This window comes from Numenius arquata, chromosome 11 (genome assembly GCF_964106895.1).
Source record: "Numenius arquata chromosome 11, bNumArq3.hap1.1, whole genome shotgun sequence".
NCBI classification, from domain to species: Eukaryota; Metazoa; Chordata; class Aves; order Charadriiformes; family Scolopacidae; genus Numenius; species Numenius arquata.
In genome coordinates, this window is record NC_133586.1 from 15,753,651 (window position 1) to 15,776,881 (window position 23,231).

General features: G+C 39.7%; 1 protein-coding gene across 4 annotated transcripts in view; it reads right to left on the minus strand.

The window, feature by feature from the left end:
• ALDH1A2 (aldehyde dehydrogenase 1 family member A2) overlaps positions 1 to 23,231 on the minus strand; it is a 57,725-nt gene that overhangs the window by 15,420 nt on the left and 19,074 nt on the right. Inside the window, exons 1-7 of one of the 4 annotated variants that reach the window (XM_074156470.1) lie at positions 17,987 to 18,004; positions 17,657 to 17,761; positions 17,323 to 17,463; positions 15,580 to 15,709; positions 9,606 to 9,667; positions 6,738 to 6,866; positions 6,492 to 6,605 (exon numbers count right to left, since the gene is read on the minus strand). In XM_074156470.1, the coding sequence (XP_074012571.1) occupies positions 6,492 to 6,605; positions 6,738 to 6,866; positions 9,606 to 9,667; positions 15,580 to 15,709; positions 17,323 to 17,397 (510 nt within the window). In that variant the 5' untranslated portion in view covers positions 17,398 to 17,463; positions 17,657 to 17,761; positions 17,987 to 18,004. Of the gene's footprint in view, positions 1 to 6,491; positions 6,606 to 6,737; positions 6,867 to 9,605; positions 9,668 to 15,579; positions 15,710 to 17,322; positions 17,464 to 17,656; positions 17,762 to 17,986; positions 18,005 to 23,231 lie in introns of those variants that run through there. The other 3 variants (XM_074156468.1, XM_074156469.1, XM_074156471.1) reach the window with 3 other exon arrangements.

Consider the following 23,231-nt stretch of genomic DNA (forward strand, 5'->3'; position numbering starts at 1 on the left):
CTGTGCAAAAAAGCTATTTGAAGAATAGTCCTGGAAGGATCTGTTTCTGGACTGTGAACTGTATGATGTTAGACTTTGAGAGTGTATCAGGATACAAAACATTTGATTGTTGCTTATTTATGCCTTCTGTGTTGGAAGTCTAATATCTCTTTCAAGAGGAGGCTTATGCAGTCACATTTTAAATACTTTGTGCAGAAATTAAAAGTCTGTTGGCTTTCATGTTCTCTTAGTTTTCTGTTTCCAGACAGAAATCAATGTTTCTAAATGGTACAGGTGGGTTTGCCTGCTACTTTTAAAGCACTGGAAGTGTCACGAGGCAAAAGCAAACCTCCAAGGTTTGTGATACTTCCTATACAGCTCCGTCAGAACGTCTGACTTCTCCTCTGCTCTGAACCTTCCTTTGATTGCAGATGCACGTTAAGTCATTAGGGAACACCTGAATGTAGGGGAACAGCAGTCTGGCTGAACAACAGGCAGTTTTCTTGCTGCCACAGAGAAGGCTGTGAAGGTCAGGCTGCACAGGAAGCTGTCTAGATTAAAAGACTCTGTGAACAGTGCAAAAATTGACAGAGGAGACATACATCTTCAGTTACTTAGGCATTTTAAGTAACTGGGCTGCCCATTGTTCCTATTACACCTTTCTTGGGATATTGAGAGAATATCTGAAGATATTCTGTAAGTTTTGGGGAGCTGGTATGATCAGACAGAAAATTTCTGTGGGTTTTTTTGTGTTTTCTGGAATTGCGCTTTTCTCTCTCCAGCTGTTGTGGCACTGGGTGTCTGTTTTGGCGAAACCTTCAGGCAAAACCTGCTGCTTACTTAGTCTGTCCGATTTTTTTTATATTCCAGATTGCATGCAAACTCTTTCTGAGAAACCTTTTAGGCCTGCATGGCATGTTCTGTGCACGTCTCTAATGAAGACAAGTGAATTTTGAAATACTGACGTGAAGAAGAGCAACTTTATTTGACTGTGCAACGCCCTGAAAAGAGCATAGTGAATAGGGCAGCACAAGTAAAAAGGCAATCCCAAACATAAATTCCTGGAAAGAATCCTAAGCTATAAATGGCTTATTTATTCCCTAAGTTAAATCCTGGCCCCATGCAAGTCCGTGTCTAAACTCCTGTTAACGTTTGATAGGGCTGATACACCACCCTATTTGTTTCAGTTTTAAGAAGGCAAATCCTTTTGACATGTATCTTTTATAGGCAAAGAGGCACAACAGTTGTCCAAGGACAGCTCCCTAAATTCTACCAGAAATACCAAGGAAGGAAAAGGGAAACAAACTCTTTTCGGTCGGGAGGCATAAGCTGTCCAAGATATGATTTAGCAGAAGGAAGAATGAATGATAATGTAGCCTCCTTAAATCCTCCTTATTTTGAACAGGGCATGTGTGTGGCATGGAAAGCTAACAGACTTCTCAGACTTTAGGATTGTTGTTGCCAAAGTAGAAAATGCCAGGATGTAATTCTTCATGATATCCAAACTCAGCAAGAGATTGTGTGATCCAGGAGAGCTGACACAACTCATTGCTCATGCAGTAGGTAGACATTCTGTCTACATCATGCATTTGTGACATTCATCTCACTTCGGAAATGAAAGGAGAATCCTGCTGAGTAAATTAGAATCAGTGGTAATACAGCTGTTAGCTACAAACATTTGTTTGGCATGAATCAAACTCGACTCTCCTGTAGTTTGCTTTGATGGTCTCTCTAGTATCTTGTTGACTAACGATGAGATCATGGTTTGTTAATCTAAGTGCATAAAGAAAACATTCTGCCAAGCAAAATGCAGACTCTTTTGCTGGGGTTTATTGCAGTTGTTTATAGACCTTTTGTTTACACAGGCATCCAGACCAATTTGTTGGATATTTATTTGGGTTACTCTACAGAATTGCATGAACACAGACCTGAATCCTATCTTTAATCTGTCTGCATTTTAATGGGACATAGTTTGAACAAAGTGGAAAGCCGCCACTTAGGATACATTTCTTGTTGGCCAGGGCTTCAAATGTTTTGTGTGCTATCTATAATTCTCATCTTGAGAGCATTTAACAACTGAAGAGAGTTGTCAGCCACTCTGATTTGGAGGTAACACACTTGTTTTTGAACAGAAGTTACTAGAACTAATTAGACTTTTGCAACAAGAAAAATACAATTTTTTAATCCAGCCAGTGTTTTAAATGCACATATTTTTAAATGCATAACTTCTTGCTCTCCATAATAGTCTCTGATCTTGAGCCTAGAACACATTGCACCCCATTATTCTATATGCGCCAGAAACTTATGCGTACCCAGATCCCATTCAAATGGAGCACACGTATACAGACATGGCCAGAGAGCTCACAGCAGTCGCAGTGGCTGTATTTGCAAAGTCTGTAACTGAATTCACAGATTTGAGTGGAAATAAAAGCAAATGAAGAGTAAAGCAGCTTCTAATGTCTGCTTTTCTCTGCTATTTGAAGGCTTCTCACCTTGCTACTTAGCAAAACTTCGTTCAGAAAATAACGTAATATGAAGAACCTCTCTGCATTTCTGATATGTGTAAAAATTGTCCCCTCAGCAGCATTTGTCTTGGAAATAAATAAGGTCCACTGTTCATTTAACTGGGGAAGAGAAGAGACGTGTATAACCTCTTCTGTACTTCTGAGCTCTGCGGCCCAACAGCAGACACATGGGTAGCCAGACATCCTGACCTTGGATCTGTTCTTAAGCTCAGAAAATAGAAATGACTGAGTTTTATTTTAGTTAAATTGTTCCAAGTAATTTTTTAAAAGGAACTCAAATAGACAGGAATACGTGGAACAATGAAGAAGCTGAAGCAGAGAGGGGCAGAGTAAAATGGAAAGGTATATATAGTGAACAACTCGCATAATGTGGGAGATCACTGAGCTTTACAGAACCACTCCCAAGGTCCTGGTGAGTGAGAGTTTCCCCCTACACCTAGCGACCAGAAAGATCAAGGAGAAATACAGTAAGACATAATGAGATATTTAAATTGATTTTTGGCTTTCATGGGAAGGGAGGAAAGGGCTAGGAGCAAGTGTTGACATGGTCAGATTGGCTGCAAGAAAGATTGATTTGCCAGTTTAAGTTTCATCTGATTGTGGAAAATGAGGAAAAAATGTGTCAGTGAAGCCTGAGAGGAGAGTGCCGTAATTAAGGAGGATCATGGATTAGCCCTGGTTCACTAAAAACAACACAGTAAAAATAAACACTTTTGTTTAAATGCCCATATCAAACAAGCTGCTGAAGAGTATGAAGCAAAGCAAGCAGAAAAGCCAAGAAAGCTGCTGGAATCTAAGGCGGCACAATATTTTTAGGCTTGCTTTCCTACTTGGTATGCTTTTCTTTCAGTGTGACAGTTGTCAAAGTGAAATTCACAGCCTGCCGGGTGTCTGCAGAACCCTTCCTAGTGAGCTGTAGAGGGAAAAGTTTTGAGAGCCATGCACTAGGGGACCGGGAGAGGAGGTGATCCACGGGAGGGTGTTTCATAAGAAGCAGGCTAAGGGATGAAAGTGTTGGCTGACTACTCTTAATATGCGTGAATTAACTCATAAAAGGAGGGGTCAGAAGGAAAGAGGGAGAGAAGTGGAATCAAACAGTGATGGTAACGCAGAAAAAGAGGTCTTTATGATTTTTCACATATTATTTGGGGGGGAGTGTGTGAAAAGTAAATATTCTTATTTAAAACAATTTTCAAAGCACTAGAGAATCTAAGGAACGGAAAAGAAATAGTGCAAACTGGACCAACATCATAAATTAGGAATCAGTATCATAAATTAGAAGTCATTTATGTGTTTTCATTGCATAGGCATGTGCTTGAGGCGTCACAATAGTCAGGACTTTCCAAGGTAACTGGACTAATGCATGGACAACAAAGCCATTGGTTGCTGTCAAATACAACTGTCCACCTTCGGGCTCAGGGAGGCTTTAAATTGTTGATTACCAGAAGCTGTGAGGCTGCAGCAAGGAAAGGATCACTCTACACTTGTTTTCTTCTATAAGCATCTGTTACTGGTCATGCTGCAAGATAAGGTGCTAGACTGGATGGATCTTTGGTGGGGCTATGTCAGGCTTTAGTGAGTTAGGTCATAAGCTTGGCCTTTTGTCTCATATTTGTATGGATTGGATTCTGCAAATTTTGGAAAACATTACCATTAAATTTTTTGTAGGAAGAACAACCTTTTTTCTGCCTTTAAAAAAACTTTGCAGGAAATAGATAATAATAGCCTGGTTTTTGTGATTTTACAGGCAAGTGGGGAGTTTTCATTAGCCATAAGCATATACTTCAAAGGTAAAGAATTTGTGTTTTCTTCCAAAAGAACATAATGGTGAAAACTTGAGAAAAACCTGTGCTTCAGACATCTGAACTTGAAGATCTCTGCTTTTGTACTGAGAGGTTTTACCATTAACCTGCTCAAGTTGAAAGTATTAACTGCCTTAACTAGCACCTGGATGAAAAGGGGGAATGGAAGTAATATCATGGCATTTATGTATCTGATGGCGATCAAACATCCACATCAGTGGACTGTATAGTTGACAAGCCTCAGACAAGAGCAGAGAGACAAAATATTTCCATTATTATTATTTCATTAGAAATTGAAATCTGTTCTGGAGAAGTCGAAGACTCTCTAGCACAGCTCATATCACAGCATTGTGTTTAAAATGTTACAATGTTGACTTGCTGTTGCAAAAATTCAGTGTTACAGGAAATCAGAAACAATATGGAATAGTTTACACTAACTCTGCATTAAAACGTTCCATCTGTTCTTGCTTTAGGTTCGTGGAGAATTGCTTTTTCATCTCTGTAATGCTTTTCACTTCCTATTAGTAAGGCTTTTAAAGGTAGGCACTGAGTTAGTATAAAACCCACAGCTTTTGAGTTTAAACGCCTATTAAAACTAAAGCTGTCTGGAACTACAATAAAAATTTATTTTGGCTACAAAAGACAACTTTGAAACCTAACCCATCTGTGTTTTTCCTCCTCCAAACAGTGCAACATCCTGTATAATAGAATATTTATCTTAAACAGAGACCACATATCTTTATGAAAACAATTGTTTCAACTTAATTTATGGGGGGTAATCAGCTCATATTAAGGTTTTCAGTATTACAGGATGCTAATATAAATTGGTTACGGGAGATGTAATGACTAGAGTAGTTCCACAGAATAATCTAAAATCTGATGTTGCCATTGACTTAGAATGTAACCTGTGTATATTATAATCTAAAATTGCCATAAAAAATTAATGAACAGGCATATAGTAATTGCAAAACAACTCTGTGTGTGCAAATTAGGCCTATGACTGCAGCTACAGCTTGCTGGTAATTTAGGCTTGTATATGGTGACTTCCAAACTCGATCACAGGCTAATCCCACCAGGATAATTTATTTGAAATAATTGAGCTGGTTTCTGCAATCCCTGGGCCCACCAGGGAGATACCCACACACGTCTAGTAGGGCTGCTTGGTCAGTGAATTTATCAACTCAAATCAAAAATAAATTGACTCACGGTGAAGAGCAGTATCCCTGGGATGCATACCACTGCCACGAGTGGGAGGCAGACATATCAAAGAGAGACTGGATCCCTGGGGTTTAGCTCCCTCCATACAATAGTTTGTCAGATTTTGAATTGAAAAGGGCTGGGTTTAGCACTCTCTAAATATAACCAGCCCTGCAACTCCCACTGAGATTCCTTTCTGTCTGCCTTCAGACGATGAGATAAGGCCCCTTCTCCTGTGACTTCAGTCTGGAGTACCTCTATCATCCCCGCCCCAACCTTGATAACAGCCAGCTTTGCACATATTTGAGAGAAAGGCACGATCTGAGTTTTGAGGGATTCACTACTCTTTCTGTAGATTACAGCCTTTGTCTTCAGACCGAACCTCCTCTGTAACATCTGCGTCATAGACTCATAGCAAGACATTTTGGCATCCAGGAGACCACTGACTCTCCTCATCTTCTGGCCAGCTTCTTTCCATCATTTTGGGAACAGATACCTTGGACAATCTTTTTTTCCCTGCACTCCTTCCTTTTTAGACCTCCTCCTCCTCAATATACTTGAATGCAGCATCAAAGTTGAAGTACATTTGCCCCAGTTTACCCCCGTCCTCTCCCCTTTTCCCCAAGTTTGCCAAGATACACAAATTATGGATGCTAAAGCAGCATTTATATGTGCTGTGATATACACGGGATGTTCTGCCTACTTGCATGTGATTCACATCCTCATAAGCCCACAGGAAATCCCAGCAATATTTTTCCAGGCGTATCTCCTGTGCTGAGGTGCCGAGCACAGCAGGGGCTGGAGGAAGGGAGCCATTTCTGCTTTGCAAGTTCTGCGGTACATAAGTTTAGCTGGGAAGGACAGACCACTGTTATTTAGATGTAGCTCTTTTACTTGGTGACAGTGAGAAATGCAGCACAAGGACTTAATGCTATCTCCCTAAGTACTTACTGACATTTTACAGTAACATATCCATGAATCCTCTTACCTCAGTGGATCCAGTAAAAGCAATTTTATCGATGCCGACATGAGATGCTATGGCTGCACCAACAATTGGACCAAATCCTGGCAAAATATTGATAACTCCTGGTGGAAAGCCAGCCTGTCGAAATAGGAATGAATGAAGTGAAGCACAATTTATGAAAACTGACAGAGCACGTTAAACCAGGCATGTGCTGGTAGTTCCTTCCCCACAAGGAGAAACAGAGACATTATTCCTGTCAATTATTCTTACCTCCTTGATGAGGGCTCCCATATAGAGAGCGCTGAGTGGTGTTTGTTCTGCTGGTTTAATAACTACTGTATTGCCACAGCACAGAGCTGGAGCAATCTTCCATGCAAACATCAGCAGGGGGAAGTTCCACTGTAGAAAAAAATAAAAGTTGATAGATGGAAAAATATTGCAGTGGTGTTTTGTTTTCAAGATGTCAAGCTGCTACCTCACTTATTTCTCAGGCTGATCCTAAACATAAATCTTTCCCAGCACAAAGCAAGGATTTTTTTTTAATTACTGCCATTAAGAAAGCGACAACAGTGACCTTTTAGTTCTTTCTCTCCTGTTCAAAGAAATACAGCCCCCACCCGCAGTCTTAATAAAAGAATCTTCTGTTATCTGTTAATTTTTTTAGTCACAATTTTTTCATTTCATTTACTGTTTTGCAATTGGCACTTTTAATTCTCCCATGACAAATAGTTCTTCCTTCTCATATATTTGGAAAGAACTGTTTGTTCATGCTGAAGCATGATAGGATGTAAATTTCCTATCCCTGAATACATCTTAAGATATAAAATTTGTGCTCAAAATTATATCACCTTTAATTGATGGGATTATAATAAAAAGCCCATAAATGTCAATGCTCAGGCAAAGCATTTCATTTTCTTGAAAATTTCTTGCTGAGCAATTTATATGGAAGACATTAAAAGAAAAACCAAGTTGAGAAACACTCTTTGCTGATATGAAATTTTATATCATCATTAATTTCAACTTCATTTAACTGCAGCAGCAGACGTACTGGATTATATTAGTTTGATGCACAAACAAGTTGTGGATAAAGATAAGAGTAACAAGCCTTTCTGCATTAAGGCCTGATACTAACAGGTTAAGTGGATAGACCTGCTGATTTCAGTGGAAATGCCAGAGTAATAAAATAACTGCGTTTGCACAATCACTCTTACGAATGCATATAATAATCTCCTTTGGAAAGAAAATAGAAAATATCAGTCACAAAGAGTCAGCCGCGGGCCAGAATGTATTATTGCCTGATGCATATCAGCTGCCACTCTCACGGACATCTCTCTAGCCCCTGGCTAGCTTAAAAAAATACACAACTGTCTTTCCTTCACCGAACACCCAATTTTTTACTCCCTCAGTTGTTTATAAACTCTGGAGACAAAGTGATGTTTTAATTCCATCTCTAGTATATAAACCTGGGAGGGGAGCTATAGGGCCAACAGCGTGCTGACAGCCTGCACTTCTAATGGTATGGCAAGGAGAGATCTGCTGAGTTTTATAGGGTAGTATATAGCCCTGTTTATGCTACAAAGCTGCCAAAGAGCGTATGTTGTGATGGAAGCTAGGATGTGAAAGAGGATGAGGAGTTTAGTGTTAGGCTTGCTGTTTAATTTTATTTTTGCAATAACATATTTGTTAGTGTAATGGCAAAGTGCACGCAGTGGCCCAGGGGCTGTACTCTGTGACTGGTAGCTGTGGAGGAAATATGTAACAGATTAGCAGAGTGTTAGAATAGATGTTTATGACAGCCATGTTGAAGTTTTGGAGCACAGACCTGGGGGAAGAAAGAACAAGTATGGTAGATGGCTCGGTACCCGGAACAAAGACTTTTACAAATCTAAACTAAATAAATCCTGCTTTTGGCATGATCTTCAGCCTGTGGACAAGTTTCTTCAACAGATCTGTCAGTTAAGCTCAATGAGACAAGCCTACGAGATGTCCAGCAGCTTTGGGGTTAGATGTTGGGGTTGTCATTTCGCAAATGCTTATCCATGTGCTTGACTGAAGAATGGGGACGGAGCTGTGGAATCATTCATTCATAAGGACCACTCGCGAGTCAAGTTAGGAGAATGTGTAGGTGTTTGCAGGACGGGTGTAGCTACAGACTCTCTGAGCCGTTTGCATGTTTCTCTGAGTTTCTCCAGAGTGCCAAACACAATAGCCACCCCTTAACAAAGACATGATATAACAGAAAATATAAATAGGGAAAAAGGGCTTAACATTGTTAAAGTATTCTTTTCTGGCTGCTCCTCTTTTAATGGAATTGCTGCATGTTGCTGTTCAGTGGTTTTGTGGTTAACATGAACAAAATAAAAAACATCAACAAAAATTTCAGAGAATGTCCTGATTAGTTCCCTAGTGCTTTGTCAAGGAAAAAAGCTTCCACACAATATTTTACTAGCTATATGTGAGCCTCCCATTGAAATTTCTGCCAAACCTGTTAACTGGTTCTTCTGAAAAAGTTAGCTTCTCAGTGTAATTCCCATGCAGTGTTCAGCAAGAGTTTATTAAGGATGTATATTGGGGTGTAGGGGGAGTATTAGATTTGATGAAGTGCCGTGTTTCTCTCTCATAACAAATAAAACAAACATTTCATGTCTTTTATTAGCTACACAACATTAATTGTAACGATACGTCTCCTGGAGTTTCCTTTTCTCCTCCAGCCTTGTAAAAGAAATAGCAGGAAAGAATGGAATTAAAATGCATCACATTCTCCCAGGAACTGAGGAGCCTGTTAAATCACAGTAAAAACTAAATAAATAAAAAGACTACCACAGCAAAGCATCAATTTTCCATAAGTTGTGTGAACATCCATAACCACTGACAGCATATTAACACTGTGTTTTGCTTTGCTTGTTTTAATCATGAGAATTCTATGACTTGAGAACTTAACTCCTAATAACAGAGCCTAAACCCTATTAGCATGTTCAAATAAGCATTTGCAGGGAGGCTGTTAAAGATATGTCAACAATATGAGCTCAGCTTTTTTCGTAATGGAAAACACACATAGCTGAGGACCATGTTTTATGTGTCTTTAAAGAGAGCTGGTTCAAATGAAAATAAATACAAAGCGCTAGTAGAGATACTCACAGGGATGATCTGTCCACACACTCCGATGGGTTCGTGTCTTGTAAACGTAAAATAATCTCCATCTGAAACAGATGAGCATGGTTACTCTCAAGTGCAGTTTGACTTGGCAGAACAAAAAAAAAATAGAGGGGGGGGGAAGCTCTAAGGATCAGCCTTTGATGGCAGTAAAAGAAATAAAGAAGTCATGGAAATGTTTTTTCAAGAGCCGGCATGGGAAACCTAGGTTCAGGAGCAACCTAATTGTTCTTTCTGTAGAACAAAGGAAGCAGGCATCCCATCAGAAAGTCACCTGCTTTGCTCCTTGGGAAGGAGGACAAGCTGTACCACAGAAAAAAAGGCAGTAGCAAGGAAGCCACTTACTGGCCTCAGCTGATTTCAGGGTGAGAGAGGTGAAAGAAGAGTCACAAAGGCAATTTCCTGAAAGGCATGACTGGAACACAGCAATATAAAGATATATACACAAGCAGATGTGTGATACCAGAGTAACATACATCCCACTCATCTTCCATTGAAGACACAGGCAGTTAGAAGTAATGGAATGATATACCACAATCTGTAGATGTGGAATGAAGAGAGGAAGCCTGCGACTGATGTGTCATTGAGCATAACTTAATGCAGAGGACAACACTAAGGAAAATACAGGGGTCATCATATAGGTGTGCTCTGATAGCTGGCCCACAGAACAAGGCCTGTATCAGAAATGGCCTCAAGCTAAATAGGTGGTCAATTTAAGTTGACAGAGAAAAGTTGGATGTGTTGTCTGGAAAACACACCAGAGAATAAGAAAAGTTTTCACTTCTGGTTTGTGAATGGTTTGGTTTGACTAAATCAATGAAGGGACCAAGTCACTGGAAACTTGGAAATGACGGGCTTTTCTCACTGGACTTTTGACAGAAATAAGAATAGGGACAAAAAATGATCCTAACAACAAAGATGCAGGAAAAACAGATTGCATGTTCACAAATGGCAGGTGTGGCTGGTATGAGGCTAAAGGGAACTATTTAATTAACTCTTTGATCTGATAATTATTTTTAAGGTCTCGATGAACAAAAACGGCAAAAATCTCCAGGGGCGAGAGGTATCATTAGTTAAAGTGAGTGCTACACTGGATCTGCAGTCCTTAACTAATGCGCTGTTGAGTTCAGGGCAGCCTGAGTCAGGTCATGAAATAAACAGATCTGTGATTTGGGGCCAGGCCTGTGGTCTGTGGGAACCTTTCCCGTGGCCTGGCCTGCTCAGAGCGGCCGGCCCTGTGCTGGCTCACTTTGCACAGATGGTAGAAGTGACTGTCACGGGGGCTTGATGGAGTTCATGCTCTTTCACAAAGCTGCACAGTTGCTGCTGCTTCAGCACTTGCCGGTGGTCTGGGTGGACATGCTGAGGTTATACATGCTGTGATGTAATGTAGGTTTCTTCCCAATTGATAAAGAGCAGGAAAATGACCTGCTCCGTGTGAGGACCGGTTAAGGTATTGCCTAACCATCGGCTTTGCTACTGTGCTTGGCCTGCATCTGTGCAAAGTAGATTCACAGCACTTTTGTACCTAAATTGAGTCTTGTAGCTTTATAAACTATCCCAGGCTCAAACCACCTCTGAATTTAGGTCAAATGTTTTTCTGTGAGGCTACAGCTGAGAGAAGGGCTATCCTGAAGGCATGATCTGAATATGCCCCTTGGCCTGTAGTGATTGGTCATCTAGAAAAACTTGAGTGTCTTTACTTAGAAAAATCATTTCAACCAAGTATGTGAGAATGACAAGAAGGTTACCTAGGCTTAATCACAGAAGGTGACTTACCAGGATAGGAAATGTTCAGACAGAGGAAGGGAGAAAAAAGAGGAGAGGTTACAGTGCTTTTGGTCCCGTTGTCACTGTCCAACACAGCGGTATGTGCTTCCCTTCATGCTGTGTGAGAGCGTGCGGGCAGCGGTGGCCCCTGCCCCATTCAGTCTGGAGCTGCTGCCAGCCTTGTTCAGTGTTGGAGAAAGACCTAACCTCACAACAGAGGGTACGTTTTGGGAACCTGCTGCAATGTCCTGTACTATACATCTGGTAACAATAAATGGGTTAATCTATAAAGCTTCTTAGGTTTAAGTAAAGACTTCAACTTGAATTTGAATAGAAATAACTTATTTTCAGGTCTGCTTATTTGTGTACATCTACTTTACAGGATTTGCTCAGTAGAAACCTGAGCTAGAGTAGCTAATACATCAGCTGGGGGCCAGCTACAGAATAATTATAAGAAAGGTACCAATAGTCTGCAACCAAGAACAAGGGACAGAACAGAGGAACTAAAGGAGGGAGGGAGAGAGTGAGAAGAGATTCACATTACGAAAAGGGGGAAGAAAACAGTTGATCAGTCAGTTTGCTCTGCATTGACAAAATGTCGTTGCACCATTTTGATCTCTAGATGCTTAGCAACTTCCCAGTGGAGATGAGAATACTTACTTCACAAATTGAGATGATCAGTTTGATTTTCTAGGTTATCTTTCATGGATGCTAGCAGTGGTTCACAGACCATAGGAAGAATAATGAGACCAGACAGAAGTAAAGTAGGAGTCAAAATACAGAGAATTATATACAGGCAAAACTGTCTACGTGCTCAAGAGACACATAGAGGAGTCAGCTAAAAATATCAGCTTGTACTTGGTAATATTGTGAGAGGTGGATTCTCAGCCAGAAGGATGGTGGCAACATAACAGTAACACAGTTACGTTAGCACTGTCTGACTTTAGATTGTCACTGCATAATCATTGCCACATGTTTGCGTGCTTCACAACATAAAGTTATAGACAAGCTGAACCTGCTTGCCAAGTCAGACCAATGGTGGTTAACTCTACCGAACGTAGGCAGAACGTTCTTTCTGCAGAGCAATACCTCCCATGCAGAGTTGCTTGCCCTGCTTTCCTCCACTAGACTTGACAGCTGCCCTTTTTGACACCTACTTCCAAGTTCATCATCCACAGACTTACTGTTAAGATGGGATTTTGAGGTTGCTTTCTAACAATATCTTTGTGAACATATGTGACTTGAAGTTACTCAGAAGCTTCAGATGCCTCTGGACAGGCCAAAGATGTATCTAAGAGCCACCTTGTCCATAATGTAAAATAAGCCATTACCATGGCAAAGTAACTCAAGATTGATGAAGTGAATCATTCTTTCTGAACTGTGAGTATAGAAAGCTCCCCTGTGCTCAGAAATTAAATAGGAGACTTTTAAAACATTTTAGAGTTTTAGATTAGTTTATACAAGTCATGCTAATGACACTTATTCTAAGGTGCTGTTGCTGGTGATTGTTACTCTTCCCCTTGTACTAGCTGGCAGCCAGAAGAACATTGCCTGAGAGCGGTCTGACAGTCTGATCCCACATCCAATCTACAAATTCGTCTTAAAAGTTTTTTTTTAATATTCTCAGCTGATACAAACTGGCATTCTTCAGTCCTTACTGACATTAATAGAGCCAGATCAATTTGCAGCTGCTTAGCACCTGGCCCAAAGTTTTTTATTTTTTAATCAGAAAGAAAGCCCCATTTATCCAGGGATCTCACTTTGGGACAGCAATACCTTCCACAGATGTGTTTGCTCAGATTTCCATCAGGAGTCTCCATCCCAGATATTTTATTTGCATAACAATCATAATACAGTCACATGGCTTGTGTAGCAGGACACAGCAAACAAGTGGGTGAGGACAGCCAAGGTGGTTCGTTACGCTCTATCCTATCAGATCATATATTGATTCAAAGATACATTTTTGCTTGCATTCAGTGTATTAGTTTAACAGTTTCTAGTCTAACCCCATTCTGTTTTAATTTAAATCATCAAGGCTTTACTCGTGGGAGCAAGCAAAGGGCAGCCTGAAGGTTTTAGCAGCTCTGGGAGCAGCAGGAATGTGACTGCAAAATGCACTGTTCTTCTACTTGTCTATCACTTGCCTATTTTTATTTTAGAGAAAAAGAAAACCTCAACAGAAACATATGAAAGATTGGGAGGTTTGAGATTTATTAGCACACTGAACAGAAAGAGATGGAGATTTAATAGGGTTTTTATTGTGATTTTTTTGTCTTGTTTGGTTTCCGTTGATGAGCTGATGGTAAGTGAATGTAAAGAGCAGCATTGTTTAACACTAGCCTTGCTCGAAAATAGCTTTATGAGAATGACAAATGTATGGTGTGAAACTAGAGGAATAGAGAGGAGTGTTAAAGCAAGAGGTAGAACTAATTGATACCCTGAAAATCTGTGAATGGACTTACGATTCTGCACTACTGATAACTGTGTTAGCACAAAAGTTTGCATTTAGGAAAGCCTACTGAAAATGTGCTTTCCTCTCCCCCACTGTAGCCCACCTCATTGAAAAAAATCAGGGTTTTCATTTGATACACTACTTGAGGACAAGAATAAGCAGAGAATATTTATTCTCCTTAACCTGGCAATGCCTTTTGGTGCCTGACCTAAATTCTTTTTACCTGGGGGGCTAACGAGTGAGAAGGCGACATTCACTCACCAGGGAGAAAGGGATTAGGGAACAGGAAATTTGCTGAATATATGAATTTATGGTGTGCTCTGCACTTTTGCATGTTTAAATTTGAAGTGCAAGCAGCAAAATCAGGATTTATGAATCTCAGCCCAAATGACTGTGGAAATCTTCAAGAGTCCTTACAGGAGAGTCTACACCTGAAATATTAATATTGTAATTTCTTTCGTGAAAGTATACTAGTGATGATAAACATCAGTCCGTACACCCTGCAGTTTTAATAAGCTGAAACACCGTGATGTTGTGTAACCATAAGAGTTACATGACCTGTTTTCCTCATGAAAATTTTGGGGCCATGTTTTCACTTTATCTGCTTGCCTGACTTTGATAGTTTTGTGCTTTGCTGTACGGTGGCAAGCTACTGTACTGCAGATAACATGTTACAGAATGTAATTTTATGGAAACAGATGGGTAACAGCAAAATTCATTTACCTGTTAGTGTGCCTTCCTGGTCTCCTTAAGAAAAGTGTACTAAACATGCATGTGCAATGAACAGTGCACCATGAAGCGAAAAAGAATCCATAGTATAAATGTTGTTTTTCCTTGCTGTTTTTCCAAAGATTTATTTTATGCAGGTAAAAGATGAATACATTCATCTTAATGACTACACCTCCATAAAATCATTCTTTGCTATCATGTGCCATTTTGCATAATTATAGCAGTTGGTACATCTATTCCAGACTGTAAATGAATATGTTCGCAACAGCAAACGCAGCCTGTATTTGTTAAACAGCTGGGAGGGAGGAGCAGGGAGGGAGGAGCAGGAGGAAGAGACTTATTAAATAAAAATATTGGTAAGGATTTTTTCTTTTCTTTTCTTATCTCTTTAGCAAAAACTAAGGGCAGAATAACTTAATTTCCTAGCACTCATAAAATTTATCTCATATATACAATATAAAACGTACCCCACTGAATAATTTGAAGAAGCATAAATAACAAAATATATCTTATACGTATGTATAGTTTTCTGTAGTAACATTATAAACTCTCTCAAAGTATAAATTAATTTGGATCCAGTGTTAGTCCTAAGTAAAATGATTTGCATAGGCAGTAAGAAGACATATATAAACAAAATGCATATGTAAGCATACTGTTTCTTAAACAGACAGCTAACACTATTTTCATGTGCTCCAAGGTAGTTTTCAGGCTTATACTGCATCCATTTTTAGAGGTGTAACAATACTTAAATGTAGGTATTGAGCTATCTCCTTCTGAGATGGACACATGCAAAAGAAACAAAACACTCTCTCGGACATGGGTGTCGGGCAGAACAATAGCAGGGCATCTACTCCAGCCCTTGCTGACTTCCCACCATCTGCTTCAGCAACATTCTACACACATAAGAGCAAAACAAGGTTCTCTTCTACCTTTCATGAAGCTGTAATCTATTAAGCGATTTGATTTAGCATTAGATTAGGTGCATACCTGTGCTTTAATCCCCCTTACCTACAGGAATGGTCATTCCATGGATTTTGTCTGCCCAACCAGCATAATACCTCAGGGTTTTTATGACTCCCTGAAGATCTACATAGAAAGCTTGCAAGAAAGGTTTGCCACTGTTCAGTGATTCCATAGTCTAGAGGACAAGAAAAAGTTAAGAGATATAAGCACAGCACCATTTTTAGACTATTGTACTTAAGTATTCACTGTCTTAACAGCTCTTCAATCATGAGAAAGATTTTGCTGAAGACCAACCAGTTACATCTTGGCATCGTCTTTACCCACAAGGTTCAGAACAACTATCTGATCCCCTTTGTTACTTCTTTTTCCAAATGTGAATTAAAAGCATTTTCCTTAAAAACAAAATCATCTGGTTCCTTCTGGAGTATTCTGGAATGACTATGATTTTAAGAACGTGTGCGGGTATGTGTGTTTATTTGTGTGTCTGTCTGTCTGTCTGTCTTGTGGGTTTGTGTGTGTATCCACATGCATGTACATGTGCCTGTGTGTATTTTGGACCTAACAGCCACTGTGTTTGGTCCAGATATATAAATGCTAAATTGCTTTCATCAGGAGCCAAGATAAAAATGCCTGTCAAACTAGGTTCTGTTATGTTAATGATAACAGCTGAGAAGGGGCTCCTTGTAACCCCATATTAATGATCTGAATCCATAAAGAGAAGAATGGACATATCCCGCTTTATATAATTGATGTGAATATAAAAATTTCTCTATATGGCTGCCAAGACTCCTGCTGAGGTCTGAGATATCTATACTGTACAGCCAGTTTATTTATTGCCATCAAATAAACAAACTCTCCTCTAGGGAAGCTCATAAATTAACAAGCTAATGTCCTTATTTTTAAGTTAATATTCCTATTTTTAAAAGTATCTTATAAGCTATCCTCTTAGGGGTTCCTAAGATCATTTAGCAAAAACAATCCAATAAAATATCCTAAGATGTTGAGTAGCTTAACTCATTCTCAATAGCTGTCTAATAGAAATCGTTAAGAATGGGCAAAGTACGCCCATGTGTAACACACCAACCGTCAAATGAGTTTCTATAGAGAAGAATGGAGGCCTAATTCTGCACTGACTTATATCCCCAAGAGCAATTAATGGCATTGCCTGCAGTGCAATTCAGTAAAGAACTTGGCTCTGGAAATACAAATCAAATGACAGGCAGAGTAAACTTGATTTGCTGTGCACTTCCTTCTCCCTGTGGCGATTTTACAGCATACACTGGTGGTAAGATGATTTAAGTGTTGACAAAGCTGGAATTAAGATGTTCACCAGCTTAGTTCAAAGCATTTGACATGCGGAAAACTACATTAACAATGCCACCGTTTAGATGGCTTCATACGTGAGCGAAATAGTGCAATACCCAGAATTCATGTAACCACTTGAGTGTCAGTAAGCATTTCGCCTGCCTTTTCTTTAATATCAGCACAAATCACTTTACTCAGTCTTTTTTTATTTTAGAAGAGTTACAAGCGTGCATAACAGGCATACACGTATGTGCACACCCATTTATTTGTCTGACGTCCAATTTAAAGCTCATTTGAGTCAGTTGGAAGACTCTTGTTGACTTCTATGAGCTTTGGATCAGGTCTTAAGTAGACAGCCATCTTAGCCATCAAGCTGAGCGTAGTTTTCAAATGTAATTCATATTAACACATTTATGAACTAATTTGCTCTCAGAATGTAAAACTGACAGGGGATTTGACTGTTGATTTTCATATACCACTTACAGCAAGAATTGCCCTGTCTCTTTCGACCAAGTCTGCTAGCTTGTCCAAAAGATGGCCTCTTTCCGATGCATCCATTCTCCTCCAGACTGAACCTAGAGAAAAAGCAAGGCGAGCTGCCCTCACTGCTTTGTCCGTATCAACCTGTCAAGAAGGAAGAAAAAAACCAAAAGGCACTGAGGTAAATAACATTATCAGGCTTATGAAATTTGCCGTTATACAACCGTAATCACACGATGGGTTTGGGAACTATGATAAATAACTGTCCAGCGGTGCTATTCTGGGCCTGTTGCTTTGATCTGTTTATACATTTCTGCCCATTCATGGGATGCGTTACCTTGTCAGCTTCCTGGATCTCACAGATCTGCTCTCCTGTTGCTGGGTTATATACTGGGAATATTCTCCCACTTTCAGAATTTTGCCACTCATTATTGATGAAAATCTAGAAAAGGAAGAAAAGTCATCAGTCCTCCTGCATGAAAAAACTGTAATGTATGTAACGACAAACTCCTGGGAAAGGCGGCAGATTCTAATACAAAAGAGTTGAAACTTATTTATGCCTGTGAAAGTTACAGTTTTCAAGAGTTCAGGCTAAGGGTCAGCCCCTGATGTCTTTCTGTATTCTGTGGCAGTGTAACTAGAGAAGCAACATCAAACTCTAAATAACTTGGTTGACATTCAAATTTGGTTCAAAAACTGTAACAAATAAACTAAAAAAATAAATACCTGTATCGGAGAAAAAGCCTTGAAACTGCTGGAGACAAGACAAGGATTTGGAGTAATCATTCAATTCAGTAAGTAAACATTTGGTCACTGATACAACCAAGTCAAGACTGAATAATCTCAAACATCACATTTCTTCAATACACAGTCAGTTGATTATGGCTACAGTGATGGCTTGCAGCACGGAATTAACTTGCTTATCTGCTTGGAACAATGGAAATTGTTAAATTCTCTCGGTGTTGACATCATCTTAATTGTCGTGGGGAAACCAAATTTGAATTTTAATGGTGCTGACAACAGCTGTCTTGAGAGAGGTAATGACAAATGAATTTATTTGAAGTAGATTTTTACTGGTAGCTGTATACGTGCCAGTTATTTTCCACAGAATGACTTTCAAGAACAGGATGGAATTATTTATTAGCAAATATGAAATAAGTCACTCTAGGAAAATGACTGAGTGGAAGGTTTTCCAGGTATTCAGACTCTTCCTGTCTTTGAAATCTTTCTAAAAACTTCATTGTTCAAAAAGTCCAGGCACTATAGGGGTTCCTTGGAGTTCAGGTATCAATGTTCTTTCACTGTATTCCATTAAATACAACTTGAAGTGTGTAAGGGGAGGTTCTGGCCTCATTGAATTTTACCACTGACTTCACTGGAGGTAGTTCACCCTTAGATACAAGGAATTTTCACCTTTTTTTTGCGTGAGGGGTTAAGTTGTGTTTAACTTTTCTCTGGTTAAAGCAGAGGCAAGCAACATACCCCACAGAGATCCTACAGTAGAAAGCCAAGGGACCCTTTGAAAGATTCAGGAGTCTCAGTTCCAATCAGAGACACTCAGGTGATAGAAAGCGGTCTATCTTTTTAGATCACGGCTATGCAACAACAATGTAGTATTAGTCCAGTTTCCACACAGAGCCATCACAGATGCTGGGACAAAAACCGGTCCCACCGATGAGGCGACTAAACATCACAAATGAGTTGTCCCGAGTAGTACTTCGCCACCTCTTTTATCTTGCGCTTTCTGCTGTCTTACTGCCATGCAATAAAGAAGCTGTTATCTCTGCACTGGTATCTGGCTCGGGTCAGCCAGATGAGCTCAGGGACACAGTGGAAAAGAGTTCCTATGTAAGGACTTTGCTTAAATGCTGTCATGTTGCTGGTTCCTTTTTTGTTTGTTTTCTTTACAGCAAAGTCTGATGTGGCAAAACCAGGACAAAAAAACTACATGTTTTTTCATGTGGAAATGAATGGAATGTAATACCTGTCTTTTCTAGTCAAAGAATAGTATGGTATGATTCATATCAGCTGTTGAATTTTTAGGCTTGGAATAGTACAATGACGATAGCAGCACCAGCCTGCCAACTAAATTGTTTAAAACTAACATAAGTGTTTACAACTTGTCTGATGGCAAAAAAAAAAGCATCAGCATCAAAATTCTGGGTGTTTAAGGAAAGAGGATCACCAAAGCTTTATCTGTAAGGAAGGAAGGAAACAAGGAGAGACCTAATCATAAATTGATGAGAAGAAACTGAGCTGGGAAAAAACCCCAACACTATTCTAGCAAAATACCAGCCACGAGAAAATACAGTCGGAGAGCTCAAGATGAACATTTGCAACACGAAAAGGTACAAAGTGTCTGTAAAGGAAAAGAACATGGTGAGGATACCAGTATGCCTGTGAATTTTAAAGAAATAAAGAAATTGCACGCTCATATTTACATCTGAGGGCAAAGATGCATCTGTAGAATCTTCTATTACCTGAGATGAGCTTGCTCACTCTCCAAGCCAAATGGAAGCCATGTTCTTCTCAGCAGGGCTTATTAGCTCAGGCTCAGTGCCACGCTAACTGCAGTGACATAGCTTCTGCTTCAGAGCTGACTCATGTCCGGCTGGCTCAGGACATGGGCGGAAAGAACCTGTGCCTGCCTGGAGAAGACCCTGCTGATGTAACAACCGTGCACAGAAACCAACAATTACATGTGCTCTTGCTTTTATGGATGTGTTTCCATTTTGGTTTCCTCATCTTCCCTGTGCCTGTAGCCTCAGTCACTTCGCTTTGTGCCCTTCCATCCATTTCAGAGTCCGTCCTTTCTTTACTTTTACCCACTTTTTGTTTTGGTTTTCAGGGGTAGCTGAACCCAGGACCTACTGCACCATTACCCATCTATCACTTTTTTTGCACACTGTATTTATCTTGAACCCGTTCTCATCCTTGGACTGTAGCTTCTCAGACCATGGGTGGTGTTTCCTGCTCAGTGATTACGCTGCTTTGCAAACCAAAGTATTGGTCCCCAGTAGGACATTTTGGAGCTAACCCAGCCAAAATAAGATAATGAAAGAATCACCAGTATGATCTCTAGTGACTAACACCATAAGCCAAAATCCTCTGGTGTACCATTGTCACTTTTAAGACTGTAAGTGAAACAAAGAAACTCTGAGATCTGTGACCTGTGTGGAAGAAGGATTTTACTGTTGACCTTTCCATTGAGTTTGGTGGAGTTAACTCCATGCCCAAAGTGTGTGTGTGTGGGGCATGCTGAGGAGGGAGGGGAAAGAAGAAAAGCTTGCAGCTTCAGGAACAGATGGCCAAAGGAAATGTAAGGATGTTTGTTTAAGGTTACAGTATGTACATAAACACATAGGTTCCTCCTGTGATCTGTCTTGAAAGAATAAAACAGATAGGTTAAGTACAAGAACCTGAGAAGTGGAGGCAACCATAGTGCAGTACTCTTCCCTTATAGAAGTGGTCTGTTCTTTTTTAAAAAGATTAAAAAATGTTAACTACGTTCTGCTGGGATGAACACCTATCATCAGATTTGCTAGTACACAGGACACATATCTGTTCTTAAAATACATTTCACCATAGGAATAAGAAATAGTGCCTTGGAATTACAAAAGATTGTTGCAATTCAAGTTGAGTGGAACTGTAGGGTGTATTATTTTATTGAATGCTCCATTTAGCCCACAGGTTTAGAAAAAGAACAGTAATAGCAAATATTTCAGCTAGGACATGGGAAGGATCTATTTGGCATAAAGTTAGAGTTGAAGGCAAGAGAAATTGCTACTGTTAATGGTTAATGTTAGTTTCTTCCTGTTCCACTTTCTATAAACAAGGTATTGCCTATACAAGCTCATTACTGTAAACTGAGCACATTTAAATTGGCAGTAAAATCAGAGTATTTACTCTAGTGCACAAATAAAGTACCTAGTCCCATGTTTTGGAATAGTTTCAAGTCTTGAAATCCAGCAGCTGGCGCCTTTACAAGCAAAACCTTACACTTAAATAATTCACTTTTGAAAGTTTTAGGTGTTCTGTGTCAGGTAGTACCATTCAGCAGATATTCCTACCACCAAGACGCAGATTCTTTTGCAATAAATTTGCATTCACAGAGGCTTTTATAACTCTTCCAGCACTACTGACTCCAATGGCTGTTGATTAAACGTATATATCCTGTACATTTAATCTGACTTTCATTATGGCCACTTCGTAAAAATGCCATGAAATGGACGAGCGATGACACATTGCAAGAACAAGGAATCCCTGCAAAGCCTCAAATTGGGTTTTTTTTCTGCCTTATTTATAGTGACCATGGTAAAGGCTAACTCTAAATCAGGGAGAATATTTGACAGCAAATGTTCCTATCTATGGATTATATATAACCCATCCTAAACACCAGATGAAAAAGGGGTAACCCTAGAAAAAAGAAGGGCTTGCTTCCATGTAAATCATGCTACAAATTGGACAACACCCAGTGAGTTCATTGTTCAACCTCAATTGTGAAGGCTATTCACATTTACTATTCCCCTGGAATCAATGTTAATTAAGACTGACTGGGGCTATAAATCAGCCTTTGGTTTTTACAGCTTAATTCAGCATTAAGCATATATATGTAAATAAAAGGTAACTGATTAACCACTTGAGTTTTCCAGGAGTTACTGAGGTAATTTGTTTTTGTTTGAGTCCTAGTGTTACCTTTTGTGATTTGCAGTAAGGAAAAGAAAAAAGTATATAGTATGTCATGTATTTGCTATGCGGTATTGTGAGTAGTTAAATAATCTGGCCTGTTGCATGCTCTCAACAAAACTGTGCCAAAATGGAAAGGGAAGAAGGGAACACTTGAAAAATTTTGGAACACAGAAACATTTAGTTTGCCGTCTACTCTCAGTAGAGCCAGTAACTGCAGTAGTGTCAGAGCAGGAAGAGAAACAGCAAACTTTCCTGTTTTACTTAGGTGTCCCTGTCAGTACAGTGATTTGGCCAAGAACAAACCCAACTGGCAAAACAGACAATGCCTCTTGTAAATGAGGACTCTAGCTGTAGTTGATGTACAATGGTCTGAAGAGGAAACTAAATACTATTTGTTGCCCAGCAATGCTGCCCGAGGCAACATGCAGAACAAGGCAGCAGCTGAGGTAGCGGGTGGGTGAGGTGTGGGATGGGGATGTTTCAGACAGGCCTTACAGGGTAATAGGTGCGGCTGGAAGCTCCCAGTTGCCCTTGTGATTGTGCCCTTGAAGTGTCATCGTTCTCATGAGATCTCATTGTAAAGGTCTCTTGATAATTTCTGTTCCTTTCCAAGTGAGAGATGAAGAGGGCCTGGCATTTCCCTAAAAGGACAGGCACATCCCTCCTGGTACTGACAATAACCTCTTCCTCACACACACATCTTCTGATAGAACTTTTGATGGAACTTTGCAAGGTAATGGTCCCACCATGTATTTGCTTGGTTCAAATTCTACCTGTGGTTAATTGCATACAGCCCCTGTTGACAGAATTCCATAGGACTAATGAAGGAAGCAATATCTGACCCATCCTACAGGGCACAGGGCTGTTCAGAGCCTTTGTGATACCATATCAAACAAAAAAGGTATACAAATGAAAAGTAAAATTCAAAGTTACCGTGTGAAAATTCAAGTTACTTTGAGACCCCGATGACGTGCAGTTGGAAGGAAACTATATTCTGCATAAGACCTGCATTTCAAGAGCATTATGCACCGAGTTCAGTAGCATTTTTGGATGCTCATCAGTGTTGAAATCAAGCCAAGAGTAAATGTTTTTAGTGTAAAGCAAAGCAAATTAAGCTTTGCAAATAAACAACTACAATATCTTGTTTAAGTAGCCATCTGTCCCAGTTGGCTTACTAATAATTAGCAACTTAATGTTCATTTCAAACCATGCAGGTAATGGCA